Raw genomic sequence first — 20,014 nt, forward strand, 5'->3', positions numbered from 1 at the left:
GATGACACTTTAGTTTCCTTGGAAGCATGGATTCTAAAGCCAAAACTTTTAAACAGATTACACATTGAGGACGCTCCTCATTATTAACCTGTACACATGTGAAACCATAATCTAGATACCTGTCATCATACTTTCTGTACTTGGTTTTTCGCTTCCCGTCCTCTTTTTTCTCTGAAGAACCTGAGACTTCACTTTGCTCAGACAGACTTGAACTCGGTATTAAAAATCTCTTCATTGTCAATCATAAAGATGCCAATCAGTTCAGACGTAGAAGAGAAGAGAAAGACTGAGGAAGAGAAAATCGAAATAGTGTCACAATGGGAGAAAACAGAAAGCTGCAAGGGTGAGCTGAAGGGGAAGGACGTGGTTTTAAAATCATTGAAGAGGCCTGAGATGGCTTCAGTATTACACTGCCTCAGTATTCCGTTTCCCCACATTTAATTTCAGCAGCCACATGTTTAAGAGGAGGGCTTTGGGCACTGGCACATTTTAATTTACAAATTAAGCACTGTCGTTCACACTCCCACTCTGCAGTTACTCTTTGTGCATCTTCCAGGTACTATATATGAAGAGGTACATTTCCAGACTGGCCTATGCCACTACACCTCAGATTTCAGTAGTTTGTAAGTCTGGCTGATGGAAGGTTCATTGCTCTTGTGGGATCATAGCTACAGCAACATCCAGACAGTGGTGCTGCAGTATGTGCAACTTTGCTACTATTTCAGGGCAACATGGCTTCTCTTTCCTCGTTCACACCAACCCCCCATTAATGGATGGGCTTTGCAGGAGGCTGCAGAAGTATGATCTGTCATATGTATACAGGTGTTATTCATGTAAAACGGCTGTGCTCTAGTTACGCCAGCCTCTGGTCCTGTGCGTCAGTGCAGTAGTAGAGATGGTGCACCTATTACGACTCATGCACCTCAGCGGCAATTCCACACAATCCACCCAGAGGTGAGGTAAGGGCAAACAAGAACACCTCAGAGACAATGTTAGTAGGTCTCTGTGCACACCAGAATGGCGTGTGAGGGGGTGTTTGGATGTGAGTCAGATAACTGTTGAAGGAAAAGGAAGGAAGGAGAAATTCAAGATATTTACATAAGCGAGAAAGGAGGGGCACACAGGGCAGGCTTTCTGGCCCTTCCTGATCCTAACAGGCCCAAACACAGAAAATGCCCTTATCTTTCCACCCTTCACCAAGACATCCGGCAGCGAAAGAGGAAATCCCAAACGGGAGAGACGGGAGGGATTACAACAATGATCACAAGGCTAAGCAGTGGCCAGATCCACTTGGCAAGCAATAACACTCCCAGCACCTGTAGGGGAAAACCTGACAATACAAACTAAACAAACACAAATTAAAAACTACACAGCAAGAATGCACCAATGTGAACAGTGTTACTTGAAAGCATTTAAAAATACACTATAGGAATTTAGGTATCATGAGTTGGCACAAAAGATTAGAATTCCCATCAAATAGTCAGCCCTTGAGTAATATTCATATTTAACATATTATTTCTAGACTGTTTATGTAAAGTTTAAATAAAGAAATTCTTGTAGAGCGCTAGGCCTCCTATGAAAACACTTTATACAGGTTTTCCTGTTGCCTCGCTGATTTTGAGCCACATTTTGGTCAATGAGATCACATTGCTGCGAGGAGGAATAACAGTCATATGATATGCCAGGCCCCATGTACAATACTGCAATCAACATCTTCAGCAGTCCTGGAGCAAATCAATCTTGAGCACAGCATGAAATAAAACATTCAAAATGTATCCAATCTGAAAGCATGGATTATATCAGAAGATAATAATTACCTGATTATTCAACAAAACTGGAATTCGACGACGTGCGCACTTTAAAGAGGGTAGCAATAACACCCCAGTGCTCTCTTCTGAACTGTCGCACGCCTGGCAAGACCGAAGGTTCTAAAAACGACGTAATCAAGCTGCTGGGTGAAACCATGCAAGACGTTCACAGGTGGGGCTCATGTAACTCCCCCATGCTGAAAACCAACTTGTCATGCAAGCACCACCCTGTCCCCCACCGAGCAATCCGCCCCCCTCCCCACAGACTGCAGCAGAATTATCGGGAGTAACTATAATGAGTTACTGGGCCGGAAAATCATTTTTACCACGCCGCGTAACATAAGCTAGTAAACGCATTATTCTTTTTTAAAAGTGTGTCATTATGTTTTCAAGAATGCGAGCGGCGCCCCTGGCAACTTCTAACGTCGCACCGGGGTGCCGCGGCGCACAGTTTGGGAACCACTGGTGTAAGGTCATAGTTTGTTCTTTGACAAGAGTATGGGTCAGGCTAGCTGTAGGAGAAACCTTAGGTTTAAGGTTAGGCTTACTGTTTGCTTCAGGGTTAAGTTTAAGGTTAGGATTTGAGGCTAGCTTAAGCTTAATTCTTAGGATGCAATGCCTGGCTTAAAACTAGTTCACTTACCCCCAAAATCTCACTATTCTAGGGATCGCTGTGCCCCTATTAGTGGTATTCTCAGCAGCATGTATGTAAATACAGTGGCTTTGTAGAGTCATCCCAACGTGGTCGCTTTCATATGTGCCCAAACACAACTTAAAATATGTAAATACAAAAAAAGATTCCGATGGATAAACACAAACCCAGAACAATTCTTGGATTTAATAATTCTGTCCGGCCGGCTCCATGAAGACTCCAAAGTCTCAAAGTTGATGTCATCACCCTACCCTTTTCTATCTAAGGGCCCCTATTAATAAACAGTCCACTGAAGAACTATGTGATGGGTTATCCTGAGAAGAAGGCCCCATACACAAACAAAGTTTTCTGCCAGCTTTGCGCAGAGTCAATTGCATTTGCAGATGTCATAGGCCTTTATAAAAGGGTCGGATTTCTGCAGTTACCTATTTCTGAAAAAATCTAATTTTAAGTTCATTACAATCTATTCGATCTACCGAATTCTATAAAGGAAAACGAGATAAAGCTTCTGCGAATAAATAAATTTCTCAGAAGTCCACCAGTGGTTTCTGAGGGTCACTGCCAAAAATAACCTTAAAAGATCACTGCATTTCTCAACATTTTTCCCTGTTTTACTGCAGGCAATGTTTATCTTACCTTACCGCTATGTATTGGTCTTGCATTATGAATTGGTTCATGCCCCTTCACCTGCAATGCCTACAAATAACAATAGCGTAAGAGTCCGAAGAGGTCAACACTCCTGGACCCCAGACGTTGCACGGCCACAAGAGGGATTAAGGGAACATCAATTTATATGGCGCCTTGACTTGAAATCTTGACATTCCTGCAGAAACAGTGTGGTACACTACAAGGCATTCCAAAATGTCAGTGAGTTTAATATTCCGTAAGTGCTGCTTATGGATGATTCACACATTAAAATAATTTTGGGACATGAATAGTGACATCAACTGAAAGGCAGTTTTATTTGTATTTTTAAAACAATTAGGAGGAAGACATTCAAAACATTCACGGGGGGTACAACCATGATGGAGGAATAAAACAAGTAATTAGTAGAGGAATGAAAGAGCACGCTGGTGGCACTAAAATTAAAATAAAATCTGAAAAAGAAAAATGTAACAAAGCATCACTGTGCGGGTCCAGTGGTACACCCCTGAAGAAAAGGCTGTTTTGTGGGATAGGGATGAGTAGGTGCCTGATTCCTATAGTATTATGTTGGGTATGCGAATAGAAAACAAGCTGATGGCTAAGATGGACTTTTTGTGTTTGAAAAAGTCTTAATTGAGGCCCCTGCTGACACAAGGAAATAATGCATGATATTGCCTTAATTCTAACCAACGCTTAGTAGCATATTCCCTTGTTATGTAGATACGAGGGTATCAATTGTGCAGTCTTATGAATGCAATGCAGGTGGCCTCCAATGTCCTTACATGTAACAATGTAATAAAAACCCATTAAAACATTTTTTTAATTCCAGCAATTTTTATCACAAAAGTTTTCGCATATCCTCATACAAAGGAAGGGAAACCCAGAAACCCGTGGCTTGTTCACAAAATAAGATACATTATCTTGGTGTATGCTTCCAACTTGGGAGGTTGTTCTCCTACCTCGCTCTGCTAGAACTGGATGCTGGTTATCTTCAATAAGCATGAGTTCGTTAGCAGACTGGTGACCTCTCCACGTAAGTATGCAACGTGTCTCTAATTAGGTTTACAAAAGAAAAAGCATAATATTGCACCAAGGCTTAGATATTTGGGGAGCAGAAATTAAAATTTCCCAACAAGACTTTCTGATTTGAGTGGCTATGTACAGTAGGAAGGGAGACACAGTTGAGGCCATTTTGCAGAGGGTGGGTCATACTTTTGGCTACTACTCCTTTCAATTAGTCTTCAACGTCCTTCTGCTAGGCTACAGAGTTTGATAGACTGCTTTTGCAGTGCCACATTTGTCTCTCAGCTATGGCTGACTGTAGGAACCCACTGCTTTTTAACATTAGAGAACACATTAAGTCACTTTTTAGAGTGGAACATATAACCTTTTCTTTATGGGCACCTTAAAAAATTGTGCTCAGTTTCTACTGTACAAAAACCTTTAACCTTATGTTTGCCTGGGCAATGAAACACCTTCTGAATCTTCCTAAATTCATGCTATCTTTTAAGTCTTCTATGCCTACTGAGAAAAAGCACCCATGTTCCCATGTCCAGTGTGGCAAATTATGAATCATCCACAAGCTACATGGACATGTTTGTAGTTTCGTTTTATTAAATCCTCATTAATGGTGGGTTTCAACATTGGGGGAAAGTTCATCAAAGACTCCAAATTATATATGAGATGACCATCAGCAACATCAGTTCTGAAACAATAGCAGTATATTGACACAGCCTGTCCCTAGCCACAAAAAGCTAGGCTTGCAAGTTCAAAAATGTTGGAAGGAACATTAACATCATTATCCAGATCTTCAAAAAAACATGTTGAACTAGAGATACGCTTGCTTCCTTTGATGGACATTACCTCTTCAAGATGCTCATTCTTACTTTTGTATGAGTAGCGTATACGCCATTCTTTGCAGAAGGGGTTGGCTTTGCTTGACATTTGCCTCATAGATGTTATCAATTTTAACTTAAGTATAGAAGACAGACACAAGCAAACAAGTTTTTGGTGATGATCGCTGCAGTATAAAAATCAGAAAAACAATGACAATACTTTGCTATTCACGTTTAAAAAATCAATTATCCCTACAAAGTGATGAGCAGCTGTGTAAAATGACATTTGTGGTTCATGTTGTGTCACCGGATTGCATTTCCCACCTGAACCCAATGCCAAATCGTAGAAAAACGTGGTCAAAAAGCTGTACCATCACTTTTCCCTAAACACTCTGGCACTGATTGCTGGAAGAACCCTGATCTTCGTTAGTTGGCAAGCAGCTTGCAAAAACACTTTAAATGACAAAGGGTTGAAGAAGATGGGACCAGTTCACAAAAAAGCAGGAAATCTACCATTCATAGATGGTTCTCTCTGTTCTTGTAGATTTACTCTGTTTTGGGGTCACAAATGTGCTGGAGTCTAGTGAAAAAATTATGAAACGTCTTACAATTCGAGAAATAGCTTTTCCCAATACAATGTTTCGCTCAGGGTAATAGGGAATGTCAATTTTCACTTATTTCTCCTTTTTTCAGAAGGCAGGCATTTTTCCATTTGTAGAAACCCACATCCAAGGAAACTGACACTTGTGGTACTTTCACGCCCTGACAATAAACCATTTTTGGAGTAACAGCATGCATATTTAGGATGAGAAAGGCCGTAGGGAATGTTTGTGTTGTTGTTCCCAGTATTCTCAATGGCCACCCATAACATTAATGTCCATCCTTTCAAGGTATACCAATGCAAAATTCACCCAACTGATGGATTTCCAGTGTTAAGTAGAGTTTACATTTTCAAAAGTGTACAAACCATTTTGTGAATGAGGATTTGGTTATTTCAATCATAAATTTAAAATGTTACTGTCAAATAGCTACAATAACAGGTGATAGGTACAGTTCAAAAAAGCGTTGGGAACCATAACAATTCCTCTATTTCAAGTACAAAAATAGAAACTACGTTGTTTTTCTAATGATAAACTTCACAGATGATAGCTTGTGATCAGTATGTGAACAAGAAGTTGATGTCACCGTGTCTTTTGATCCCAGGAGCTAATCATGCGTTCTTCTCGGGGATTAGGAAGTACAGATGTAATGATGGCAGGCCTCCAAACATACTCTTGATAATGATCGAAGTTTTAAACTTTATAGTAGAAAACACTGATATCATATACAAATCCATTATATCATAAGCGAATGAAACGGATAAGTAAATCACATGTTTGTTCAAAGCAAAAAATGGTTTTGGTAAAACTAAAATTTCTCCATCGATGGTATGGAAAAAATGTATCTACATAGATGAACACTGAAACCAGGGTAGACCACTGCCTATCTATGTCACCCCAGTTCTTACAGCTATTAACTGTTCCACAGACACTAGCTTTAAGCTAACAACATTGTACAAGAATTTGCTCTCATTAGACAAAGTAAAAATCATAGCAAGCGATGTATAACCTAAAAAGGGTAAGGTTGCCCGCCATTCATTCTAGAAAGAGAAAACACTGTATTTGCTAGAAGAGGTCCATCCTTCAAAATAGATAGTTCAGTATTGCACATATGCGCCACGTGCTGGTCAAAGCCAGAAACCCTGCTTTGAACCATGTGCAGTGCCTGGTCAGTGAACCAGTGATGCCACTGTGAAGTCGTGCCGTTGGTGCTATAACAATTTCCGAAACCACAATACCAACCACAAAATAAAAAGGATAAGTATAAAAATGTGTAATAAATACAGACCAAAACAAGATCTTTGCTAAATTTTCAAGAATTTGCACTGACAACAGAATTGTTTCACAGCTGCAGTTTTGACGTGGCTTTAGAAGCGCAATCTATAGCCAGTGGGTACAGCATATAAAATATAGGTCCTTGTATCTGTTCACTAACACGTAGCAAGGACATGCACATTTTTAAATGTTTGCAGTTCAATGAAGTCTTCGTGGTTAAACACACATTTGAAAGTTTATATATCACAGTTACTTTGATGTTCAGAAGATCTTGTCGGTGATTTTAGAAGACAGTGTCATTTTTTCACAGAAACTTCTAAGTCCTTTAAGGCAATTTTCTTCATTCTAAAAAGCGTGACAGTCAATTTGAGGAAAAGCATGGTACATCCATCTTTACTTAGACAAACTCTCCTCTGAAAGGAAGGAGGTTCGGGTGATGCTGTTGCCAGCGATAGCGGAGGCGGGAGAGAGGCTGGAACTCAGGGTTCTCAAACTCTTTAAACCCAAACTGGTTCAAGATCTCATACACTCCAGCTTTGGAGGCCACCTGCAGGAGAAGGAGAAGAAATGAGAAACGGTACCATGAAGTGCATTCAAAATACACTGTGTTCATAAATGCCACACTTAAGCTGCTAACTGGCATCCTGAGAACTGCCCATAGCTGCTCGGGATGAGACAAATTTAAAACGCCTTAACACGATTATCCAAATATTTCAGAAGATTTTCCATCTAGCAAAAATGTTCAATAGTGCATACACCACTTTCTCAAAATTTCGATCATTTTAGAGGGGTACAACAGAAAGTGATTTTTCCTAAAAAGAGTACAATAAAATTGTACTACAATGCAGATCCAACATATTTGTCCTTTTTGTTGTGCTCTTTACAGGAATGTAAACACGTTTTGAGTCTGTAACAAAAGATAAATGCAGGAGAATGAGGTCAGTAGTACTGAAAGTGTGAAAGATGGGAGCTCCTCTTCCAGGCTACCGGTTTGCCTGGTTAGAATTACTTTTGCCTTTCACACCTGTCTGCACCCATATCATCAACCGCCCCAGCCATACTACAAAGGCCCAGAGAGTGGGTAGGTGAACACAACATCTATGAGAGTGGCAACCGATTTTGTTCCTGAGCTCCAGATGACATTATGTTGTGGGGGATGCTAGGAATCTGCACCAGGTAAATGCACATTTCCCCTGATTCTGCTGTGTGCTCTCACCTGCCCAGTAATACTATATACCATGACAATTCAAGGCACCTTGGATGTAAAGAAAAAGTTACTTACCTTCAGTAGTGCCTTATCTGGTGGAGAATATATCTTGCTTCAGATTCCTTACCTGAGAATTACTCCAGGCATCAGACTGGAACTCAAAGATTCATCGCAAGCACTACCCCTGTGAACTGGTAGGTGGCATAGATCAGCTCTGCGTGCGTCGCCGGCACCGCGTCGGAAGTGACATCCATGGCACCTCTATAGGCACCACCCAGGCACGCTGACATCAGTTTCTTTTCAATACTTTCCACACCAGAAGCGCAGAGCCATGAAGAACACTGACCACTTGTATGGAGAACTATGGCCCTGAAGGGGATGTAGCCCAGTCCATAGAAATCTGTTCTCAGAGCGAGGAGGGGGGTGGGCTGGTAAAGAATATGAGCTGCAGTCTCTACCAGGTAAGGTTTTACCGAAAGTAAGTAACTTCTCCATATGATAAAGACTTCTAGCTGCAGATTCCTTACCTTGACATGGTACCCGAGCAATACCATATCCAGAGGTGGGTCTGCGGACAAATTTCAAATAAGGAACTCCTGCAGGACTGAACGGGCAAAATGCCCGTCATAACAGACCTGACTGTCCAAGCAGTAATGTTTCGTAAATGTGTGCAGGGAGGCCCACGTTGCTGCCTGGCAGATATCCAGGACTGGAACTCCACGTGCTAACAAAGTGGTTGCAGCTTTGTTTCTAGTGGAACGAGCGTGCAAGACCTCAAGGGGTTGCTTATTGGTCAACGCACTGTGGATTTTAATGCAGAGCACGGCCTACCTGGAGATGGTCCTTTTCTGCACAGCACAGCCCTTGTTAGCACAGACATACCCCCACGAAGAGTTGACCATCCACCCAGAATTCCCGTGTGCGGTCAAGGTAGAATGACAATGCTCACTTGGGGTCCAGACCATCAAGATGCAAGGTGATTGACTGACCTACATGAAAGGGCGTGACCACCTTTGGAAGGAAGGAGGCCCATGGGCGAAACACCAGTTTGTCAGGATGGATGGATGGATAAATAGGGCGGCTTAGATGATAAGGCCTGTAAATTCACTAACTCGTAGGGTAGATGCTATAGCCATGAGGAAAGCCATTTTGAGGGTCAGTAACCACAGGAGATAATTGTGAAGTGGCTCAAAGGGAGGGCACATTAAGAATGTAAACACTAGATTCAAGTCTCACTGAGGCATGATAAAAAGAGATGGGGGGAAAAAGATGAACTTAACCTTTCAAGAAAATGTATAAATAGGAGATTTGAAAAGGGAGGGTTGATCTGGCAATCTGAGGAACAGCAGAGATAGCATAAAGTGCCCAGAGCAGAGCCCTGCTGGACAAGAGATAAAATTAATAGAAGAACCTGAGAAAGAGGGGCAGAAAGAGGATCAGCATTTCTGTCTGAACACCAAGCTACAAATTTCTTCCAAGGGCACGCATATACCATCTTGGTAGAGGAACGCTGGGCTGCCAAGATGACCCCACAGACTTCAGGAGGAAGGTCAAAGGCTATGAACTGTTGTTGCTCAATCTCCACACAAGAAGGTGGAGACTGGACAGGTTTGGGTAGAGAACCCTCCCCTGCTGCTGTGACAGAAGATCCCCCGAGGCAGCAGCTTGATCAGAGGACTGATTGACATGCTCAGTAGCTTGGGATACCAGACTCTCCATGCCAAATCCAGTGCTACAACAATGACTTGGGCCCGGTTGTTCTTGATCTTCTTGAGAACTCTGGGCAGGAGAGGTATGGCCGGAAAGGCATACAGGAGGCCTGAGCTCCACTCCAGAAGAAAAGTGTCACTGAGCAAGAGCCGCTTTGGAAATCCCAGCGCACAAAACTGCAAAACTGCTGACATTGTGCATTCTCGTGGGGGCAAATAGATCTAACCACGGTTCTCCCCAAAGCAGAAAGAAAACATACACCACCTCCGGATGCAGAGGCCATTTGTGATTCACTAAGCATCTGCATCTGAGATTGTACACCCTAGTGGTCAGAGAACCCACCAGGTGTTGCACCACCAGGGAATTGCTCTGTGTTCCAGCCATGTTCAGAGATGCAGGGTTTCTTGACAGAGGGGCCACAACATCACCTTGCCCTGTTTCTTGCAGTCCCATATGGTGGTGATGTTGTGCATAAACACCTGCACCAGCCTTCTATTGAAGAAAGGTAGGCAGGTCTTTAATGCTAGTCGGATCACCCACAACTCAAGCAGATTGATGTTTAGTCCATTTTCTGCTGGCGGCCTGAGTGCTCTGATCTCCACCTCTCCCAGATGGCTGCCCCATAATGCATCTGTCACTAATGTGAGATCTGGTTGGGGAAGGGAGAGTGAGTCTGCTGCTGACCTAATCCTGATTCATCAGCCACCACTGCAGATCTTTTGCAGTTCCCTCTGAGATCAGCACCACGTCAGAGAGATTCGGCTGATGCCGTGCCCATTGGAACTTCAGGTCCCACTGTAGAGCCCACATATGCTAACATGCATTTGTCACCAGCAGGATACAGGAGGCTATAAGTCCCAGCAGCCTCAGAGTCTTTGTAACTGAAATCCAGGATAGAGGCTGAAACATTGGTGGTATAGCCCAGATAACCTGGACTCTCCACACTAGAGGAAAAGTCAGAAACTGACCCATGTCCAGAACAGCTCCGATGAAAGGGAGGATCTGAGAGGGAGTCAGGTGTGACACGTTTATAGTGAACTTCAGAGACTGCAGGGGTTTAGCCGTAGTCTGTAGGTGGGAGACAACAGCCTGGGGCAAGACCACCTTCAACAGCCAGTCGTCCAGATAGGGGAAGACTGACACCCCTGATCTCTGGAGATGAGCTGCAACCACAGCGATGACCTTGGTGAACACCTGAGGGGTGCTGGACAGGCCAAAAGGGAGTGCGGGAAACTGAAAATGCTCACAGTCTACCTTGAACCTAGGAAGTAGTTGAGGGTCCCAGGTCCAGGATAAGACAAATGCCTCCATCCTTCTTCGGCATCAGAAGGTAGCGGGAATAGGAACCACAACCTACTTCTGGCATCAGGACTCTCTTGATGTCTCCCTTGGCCAAGAGAGCCGCAACATCCTTGCTGAGAAGAGAAAGATGATCCTCCGTTAGCCTGTCTGAAGGGAAGGGAGTATACCTTTCACACTATCTGCAAAAACAACCTGTCCAATGTTACTGACTGCCAGAGGAGCAGGTTATGATGTATCCTGCCCATGATGGTAAAAGGGCAGATTAGGAGGGTATAAAGGATCCAGCTGCGGGGTGGGGGTAAGTAGACTGACCCCACCTCTGGCCGCCTTATCCACGTGGCTTGTGGATACTGCACCCTTGGTCTTGCAGCGGCTGAGGAGCATGCACGATGCAGTGACTGGGTGGGAACTGGCATGGTTGGTAGCCCTTTCTCTAGCCTTAAACGAGGATGGCCTGGGTGGAGGATAAGCTCAAGGACCAGGCTGTAGTCCAACTGTCCTTAAATCTATTGAGTCTGCTTTGTCTCTGAAGAGATGGGAAACATCGAGCAGAACGCCCATCTAAGAAGATGTGACATCTCCCGATAAGCCAGTAGTACGTAGCCAGACTTGGCACATAAGGGGCTCCATCGACGAAACCGCTCTGCCTAGCAAGTCGGTCATGTCGAATTCACAGTGAATTGTGAACTTCGCTGCATCTCCCCCATTTTCTACCACTTGGGACAGCACAGCCCGGGCTTCCTCCAGGACCCTAGGCAGCACTTGTGCAACCGTATCTCATGGAGTGTGAGAGTAGCGGCCAAAAAAGCATGCAGTGTTCAGACCGCAATGGTAGACTTACGGAAGAAAATATCTTCTTCCGAAGTGACTCTAGCCTCTTGGATTCCCTATCCGGAGGAGCTGTAGGGAATGTGCCAGGGTTGACATGGGAGGTAGAAGCCTGGAACACCACATTGTTGCGTGAGGAAACTTTGGTCCCTGCAGCTGGGCGGTGACGACAGTCGATTGCCCTGTTCACAGGACCCCCTGTGTTGGGTTTGGACTAGGTACTCAAAAGGACATCTGTGAGGGCTCTGTTAAATGGGAGGCGCGGTTCAGATGGGGAGACTACCGGCTGAAGCACCTATGTCAAGTCAAAAAGTCTTGACTGCCAAAGAGGGCAACTGAAGGTCGAGGACCACCACAACTCACCGCACCACCATTACCAAAGAGGCTCCCTCCCCCATAGCTATGGTGGGGGGGAAGCTTGCCAGCATCTGGGGAAGAATCCGGATCACTGACTTCACCAAGTTCCTCACACCAGTCCATGTCATACTCATAAGGCTTAACTTCAGGGTACAGTGATCCCCTCCCATTCCTCCCTGAGGCCAAGCCCATAGGAATTGGCCTCAGCATCCAATCTGGAAGGCAAGGCTTCCGATGGCACCAGATACAGCTTCAAGTGATGTCTTTCTGGCTCTGTATCAGAGTCGGGGATCAAAATGGGGATGGCGGCACCAGTGATCACAGGAGCCTTGGCATCAGGACTGGTGTCAAGGTAGGTCGAGATGGCACAACAAGCATTGGTCTGAATCCAGAAGTGGATCCTTTGGCCACCACTGGCACCGGGGCAGGAGCAACTGACCTGGAACCAGCTAGGGCCCCTGCCAACCCAGCAGGGCCCAAAGGCGCACCGGAGGGGTCAGCCTGCCCAAATATACCGCACAAGGCATTTTTTAATTCTTTAAGTTGGGTGGGGGTCGCGTTGGCTCCTGGAAACTCAGGGAAGTGTGGAGTTGGCCCAGGCACAGGCTCAACCACTGAGCAAGGCCTAGAATGCAGACACCCCTGTGTCTCATTGGCTGACGGACATAGAAAAGTTGAAGCACGCTTTGACTTTTTCTTATGCTTGGACTTACCAGTGTCCTGAGGATTTCGACCTTCCTCTCAATCAGGGCCTTTAGTCACACAACAGGCTGCCATTAGCTTGAGGGAGCGCTCTCTCAAAGCCTTCGCATTTATGGTGCGGCAGTCAGAGCATAACTTTGGGTCGGGGACATGCTCAAGGCACCACAGGCAAAAAGTGTGCGTGTCTGTCACCAACATTGGCCAGTGACAGGTGCCACAGGGCTTGAAGCCAACCTTCCTAGATGACATCCTGCCACACCAGGATTGAAAAAGGCTATGTCAAAAATTGACTGAAGGGCCGGATCTGCGATGGCTGTCCCAGTAAGAAAAGAACTGATGTCAGCGCGTTTGGGTGGCACCTACATAAGTGCCATGGAGGACACTTCCGGCACGGATGATGACGATAACCACGCAGAGCAGATCAACGCCACTTAACGGCACACAGACATACTGCTCATGGAAAATCTTTTGGGTCCAGTCTGACGCCTAGGATAGTTCTAAGGTAAGGAATCTTGCCATTTTAAAGGGAGTAGGCTGGCTTGAGATTAGTTTGTTAGCTTTGGTAAAGGCGACCACGTTCTACAATGTGCCCTTGTATTTACTCAGCAAAATGCAATACTTCATGAAGTGGATGACATGGGGATGACTATGGGTTGATGTCTCTTTCATTCATAGACTGCATTGACTCCTAGCCTATCCTATGAAGGTGAAATGTCAACTTGGACAACCTTTTTGAAAGTGTGTTCTCAAGGATATCTTTGAGGAGTCTGTGCTCATAGGCCATTCTGTTCGAATCTTTCCCATTAAAACTTTGAACTAAATAGTACTCAATGAGCACAGTACGAATTATTTCAGAGGGAGTCTGTAAGCCAGTGGGAACTGTGATGGCCAACTCATAAAAAATGTGTGTCGAGTTGAGCTCAAACAAACATTTGGGAAGTGAAAGGACAGGACAATGCCCTGGCATGCCCTCTCCAAGTCAACACCACTTCCTTTCACTGCAGTTTTCATCAACTGTTTCTTTTCTTCACTGCAGATCATTTCCCCATGATATCACCATCTACATGGTGATGAGAACTCCTTTGTTATTATATCAGAATAAGCACTTTGGTAGGCATTGGCCTATGGAGACGGACAATAAAGCCAACATAACGTACATAGCCACCCACTACACAAGAGATCATCGAAAACGTCAATTCAATGCAACATGGTTTTCTCCATTGCAAATGAGAACCTCAAGAAACAGAAAGCATTATCTACTAGTCAATGAGGAGATGAAGGTCACAAAAAACATTATTTTCTTCCCAACCCAGCAGGAACAGAAGGCTTCTGTAAAGGAACAGAAGTTCATAAAGCATCACTTTCAGAATACATTCTAAGACTTCTAGGTCCATATTACCATAAGGGCACACTTTCCCAGTTTGCGCCATGGCACACCGTGATACAGGTGCGTCAGCCACAAACAGGGAAAGTGCACCCTATTATGGTGAATGCACTGCCTTCAGGCCTGCAGCAAAGTTGCGTTGCCCTGGAGGCAGTGCATGCAAAGGCTGCTTCAAAGCTGATCCAAGTTCCTCCAAGGAGAGGAGAGAGATCCCATTGCAGGCAGGTGCAGTGAGTGACTGCACCTGCCTTCAAGGGGATGTCTGGGGGTGGGGATCCATGAGGGCCCCTTACCCCTCCAGAGGGCTGGCTTTGGAAGGGGCATTAAAAGTGTGCCATCTTTTTATAGCACACCTTAGGTGCTCCTCCTAAACCATGTTTGCCTCTGTGCCTGCATCCATAATATGGCATGGGCGCATAGTCTAACTGATTCACTCATTTCCATGGGGCCACGTCCCCCATGAAAATGAGGGAACACCCTCAAATTATAGCACTGGTGGTATTTGTGCACCAGCGCTATCTGTACTACAGAAGGAGCCGCACAAGCATCTGCTGCCCCATCTGTAATATCTTGTGGAGCAGTGGAGATGGGAAAAAGACCATCAGCCAGATGGCCAACGCAACTAGACCACTTTTGAGGCCACATTTATGGCCAAAACCAGAAGATATATTTGATCTGGGGAGATTTGAATTGACGTTTTGATATTGAGTTGATGAAGGAGAACACTGAAAGTGTGACAGATGAATGTTCCAGTATGATAATGTTCAGCACTCACTATCTCGTAAACTGATGCCCACGTACTTACCTGCTTTGCTATGTGTGCTCCTGAAACAAAGCATGAAGAAAGAAGATATTCCAATGTAGGTCTGCCAGTGCAGTCATGGTTTATGTCTGAGGAAAGATTATTTGTGAAGTAATATCTGTTCCTATTAGATTATGAGAAAGGTATATACTTTGACAAAAGTTTTGATTTAAACGGCAAAAGGGCTTGAAAACCACAATGGATGAATGAGTGCATGTGTTATATATTAACCAGCCCTCATTGATTTGGTAGTGAATATTTCTATTTTACACAGAGGGGGGAATTCATCCAAAGAATGAGAGAATCATCTAATCTTTTATGTGGTGATTAAAAACTAAAATTGACAACCAGATATGTATAAACCTGGAGACCCTTGTAGCCACAGAGAGACAAAATATCGCAGACATTTCTTACAATCGAAAGTACTGATTTTTTTCTTCAACATAATCCAAAGCGCAGTATTTGCACTGCTTTCCACCCTATACCATACATGCAGGCATTAGATTGAGCAACCTAATAATTAAGCAGAGGGTCATAATTGTGGATTGCGGCCTTGTAGTAGAATCCATATGCTATGTTTTGCCAAAAACTGCAAAAACCGGAGAACATTTGTTTTGTATGTGGCTTTAATATACTAACTCAAGAATACGTCATCATGTGTATTATATTTCTTATTTAGAGGGACAGACTTGGTAGATGTCTCCAAGCCTGATCTTGTTTGAGTACATACATACATGACACCACTGAAATGTGGTCAGAATACATTATATTTTGCCAAATACAAGGGCATATATTTAAAAAAAAATCTCTTCCTCATCATTGTGCATTTCCACTGTAGCCCCCTGATGAGGTTGCGGCATTCCGTGAGTCCCACTAAGAGGGGGTTAGCTCTGTTTCGGCCTCTCTCTTAGGTCAACAATAGCTCATAAATATCACTGGAGGCCATGATAGAGCCGAGGAGTCTACAACAAGGGCTAACCCATGAGCTAAGTATTGAAGGAGAAAGATAAATAATGAATATGGGGAAAAGAGGAAGAGAAAGGCAAATAGAAAGTAAGTAAAAGGGAAGGTAAGAAAGAAAAAGTAGGAAGGGGAGAAAAGAAAACGATCAGTAGACTGTAAAGGCAAAAAAGGGGAGCGTGATAGAAAGTGTGAAAGGAAGAAAGAAAAATTAAAGAAGAAACGAAGGAAAGTGAAAGGAAGGACTCAATTAGGGGTTAAAAGAAGAAATTAAGGAATGGTTAAAGGATGAAAGGATTGACTGCTGAAAGCACTTATTGGTGAAAGGTTGGATGGCCAGATCATGAGTAAAAGACAGACACATTCACAGGATGTGGAGGCGGGAAACAAGGCTAACCTCATTGATTAAGCAGAGTCATTAAATACTATTAGTCAGAATGGAAGCACCACAATGGTCACCACAGGAGTCCTGGAAACCACAGGAGGCAAGCTCAGGATAGAATAACTAGTAGGAGTGGCTATCTATAAACTTCCAATCTCCGATCATTCCTGGAGCAAGAGGGAATCCAGGAAGAAGGCATTCTGTTTTTCACTCCAACTGAAGACTTTTCTTCAGAATGTGCTGCCATTCACATTCAAAGAGAAGTAAACACGGCAGTGTCAATACGACCAATCCCTTTTTGCAGCAACTAGAGTGCTATAACTCTGCCAAGGCAGTGGCATCACGTTCCCATTGTAGGATAGGATTACATAGTCTACTACTCTAATTCATAGAGTGGTTTGTGGGTTGGTAGGAAAAGAGGCAAGGGCTGTGAGATGGCAAGCGAGGACCAATGGGTCTCATCAATGCTCGCTAGGGCCAGGGGTGTGATGAGCTGTTTCATGCTCTAATACTTCTCCCTGGGGAATGCCTCTTCCTTCATCGTTGATGCTCTATCCCATCCGTTCCTCCGTGCTGCACATGGACGGTCTAGATTCCAGCAGGGGAGCTAAGAACATCGCAGTTCTCAGTACCCTACAAAACAACTTCCAAGCATTTGGTACATATTGCCTATTACTAGTACTCTGTTTCTCATTCCAATGTAACTAACTAGCACATTTGTTGTGTGCCTGAGAAATATAAAACATAACTATTCATGTCTTGATCTCATAAGTGTGATCTGTTCTTTGACTCAAATTGTACACCTGAAAACTTTGGGGACAGTATGTACTGGGTATTGACAAACCATGCATCCCAGAACGGCCCATGTATGACGTCATCAGGAAAGGCAAATTTACACTGCGAAGTTGCTTTAAACAATATGTTTTTAGTTTAGGAATTTGCTTTTCTAGAGTCATGATGCATTTGACTACTGTTTTCGTCAATGTATGTTTTGTGGTCATTTCCTACAGGGAATATAAGTAAGATTGTTGTGAAGCTGGAATACTATACATTCCACGTTTTTATGGATAATACTCGAAAAAGGTGCAGTTGGTGCCTTGACTACTTGTACACCTTTTCTAAATTTGCTATTTTTGTTCTCTTTTTAACTGTGAGGTTAACCTTTTGTCCTTGACGTTCCCCTGGATTATTCTCTTTTGGACTGACTTTGTACAGACCAAATACCAAAAAGACCTTCCAGATAGTAGATCTAGTGCACCATATGGACAACCTTGGTATAACTTAAAATACAGGACATTCTAACTTAGTCTCTGTCGACTATAGTCGCAAGGGACTACCACTTGCAACCTCTTTGCCCAGGTCCTAGATGGAGAAGAATTTGTGTATATTGGCTACACCGGGGGAAAAGAGTGGTGGGGATTGGACCTCTACTCGCCACCTGATGAAAATTGATTCTGGTAAGTATAGGCAATGAATCCTTGAGAAATGTTAAGGTATTTACGTCAAACTACAGAGAAACAATATTTTCACTGAAATGAATGAATTTTGCAGTCATATAATAAAAACCGTTAAAAAAGACAGCCATTTATAGAGTGCATGAAAATGTCAATAGTCTCTTGGGTGTGGGATTGCAATTTAAAAAAAAAAAAAAAAAAAAAAGTGAGATCCGAAGTTAGCTATTAGGAGACAGGCTTTTAACTATATAAAAAATGTGGTTTGTATTGTAAGCCTAGGCACAGGAAAGTGTACAATAGACGAACTGTCCTCCTATGGTGGTCTTCTGGGCTGAGCGAGGACACAGAAGAGCTGAAGAAGGCGGCAGGGGGCCCAAAGGTAAATAGAGTGGAAACATGTCGCGGAGAAAGGCGTGGCCTTTACACTGACTATTTTATCCTCAAGACACAAGATACTAAAAGCAAAGAGATTCGTTAAAGGAAGCCTGATGCATGAAACCATTTGTCCTAATGCAATGTTCAGAAAATGTATGTGCAAAGCAAACTCATTCTTACCGGTTATAATTATTCATATATACTCGCAAATACGGATGAAAAATGCATATTAGCACAACACCTAGGCCTTCAGCACTTCAGAAGTCCTCATCATTAATTGTTTCCAGCCCTTGGTGATGGATACCTAAGGCAGTTAGGAGCAACAATGCATCGGTAATTTGAAAAGCAATTTTAACGTTCAATGGTAATTAAAACCACAGCCATCTCTGCCAATTTCATCTTATTTGTGCACAACACATAATTTTTGATAAGTTGGCAGCACACTTTCCCTTATCCTCAACTTCAAATGGGTTGTAAAAGCAAGGAAGTTAAGGGAGAAAAAGAAAGTTAGATATAAAACAGTGACTAGACATTGACTGCTGTATGCAGACCTCTTCCGCATGTAGTCCTTCCTCTACCTATATGAGATGTTAGGGCAGCTCTGACACCAAAACCCGAGCGGCACTCGACGAATAATCAGTGGCAGAATGCAAAATGATGGGACCCCACTCTAGGATGTGAAGAGGGGCCTCTAAGCCCCGCATATTTTACAGATAATCATTGGCCTTTGGCAGATTGACACCCCCCCCCCCACACACACAAGGGTTAGTGGGCGCTCAAAGGGTGGGGCCCCTCTAAGCCTCAAGTGCAAAAGAGGCTTGCATTTTTCGCGCCTGCGAAGTGTCCTTTTGAGCGCAGACACCTATTCTCTCGGTCTCTCTAATCTGACTCTAATCGGAGCTGGCACATGCCACTTTCATCTCAAACTGAATGGATCAAACATGCCAATATCCATTTACAGGGCGAGCAGAGATGGCCGTCCTAAGGGGTTCCCACCACACACACCCAGGGCATCCCAACCGCAGCTTGTATGGGAAATATGCTGTGGGAAAATGGCAGATGCATCAACAGTCCAAGAGACGTAATATGCTCAGGGTTTGAGGTCTCCTGAAACTAAAAAAGGTTCACCTGCGCCACTCATTAATTTAAACATTTAACATGTTTTTTGCTTTGTAGTGGGCATTGTCATTGGCTACTGCAGTGACACTCTGTTGAGTATAAGGAAACATGGCTGAGTTCCACAGAGGTGGTACATTGAGGGGGATGGAGGGGAAGAGATGGACTAAATGCGACTCGAGTAATCACCAGTGGATGAGAATCATTCAAGCATTCCCCACATCACTTTTTATGTCATGGTGGACAGCGGAGCGGTTGCTAGACCTTATGTGATCTACAGAGCAACGTTTTAAAAAACACTACTGGAGAGGGGATATCGCTCCTCCCACATGTTGAATAGCTTAATTACAACATTTCATTGGGCAAAAGTGGTGTGCTTCTGCTGAAAAAAAGAATGCTTCTTTTACAATTCGTGCCTTGCTTGAAAGCTTAGGCCCAATACAGTAGGCCTGAATTGGTGATCGTGACAAGCCAAAGAAGCCACAGGTCTGTATTATCTCTATGAATAGTTATGACAAAAATAGTAGGCCTGATATATATACATTTTGAAAATCAAATGTTAAAGTCGATAGGCCTGTAATGTTGGATAATTATAACACTGTGGTAAAACCTGTACACAGC

The 20,014-nt window shown here is 43.7% G+C and overlaps 1 protein-coding gene across 4 annotated transcripts in view; it reads right to left on the reverse strand.

Annotated features, from left to right (window-relative positions):
- Positions 1-3,403: 3,403 nt before the first annotated feature.
- The window catches only part of PALD1 (phosphatase domain containing paladin 1), a 966,838-nt gene continuing 950,227 nt past the window's right edge, over positions 3,404-20,014 (reverse strand). For all 4 annotated transcript variants that reach the window (XM_069240368.1, XM_069240369.1, XM_069240370.1 and 1 more), the window contains exon 20: positions 3,404-7,361. In XM_069240368.1, coding sequence (XP_069096469.1) covers positions 7,212-7,361 — 150 coding nt within the window. In that variant the 3' untranslated portion in view covers positions 3,404-7,211. The remainder of the gene's footprint in view (positions 7,362-20,014) is intronic.

Source organism: Pleurodeles waltl, chromosome 6, assembly GCF_031143425.1.
Source record: "Pleurodeles waltl isolate 20211129_DDA chromosome 6, aPleWal1.hap1.20221129, whole genome shotgun sequence".
Lineage (NCBI taxonomy): Eukaryota > Metazoa > Chordata > Amphibia > Caudata > Salamandridae > Pleurodeles > Pleurodeles waltl.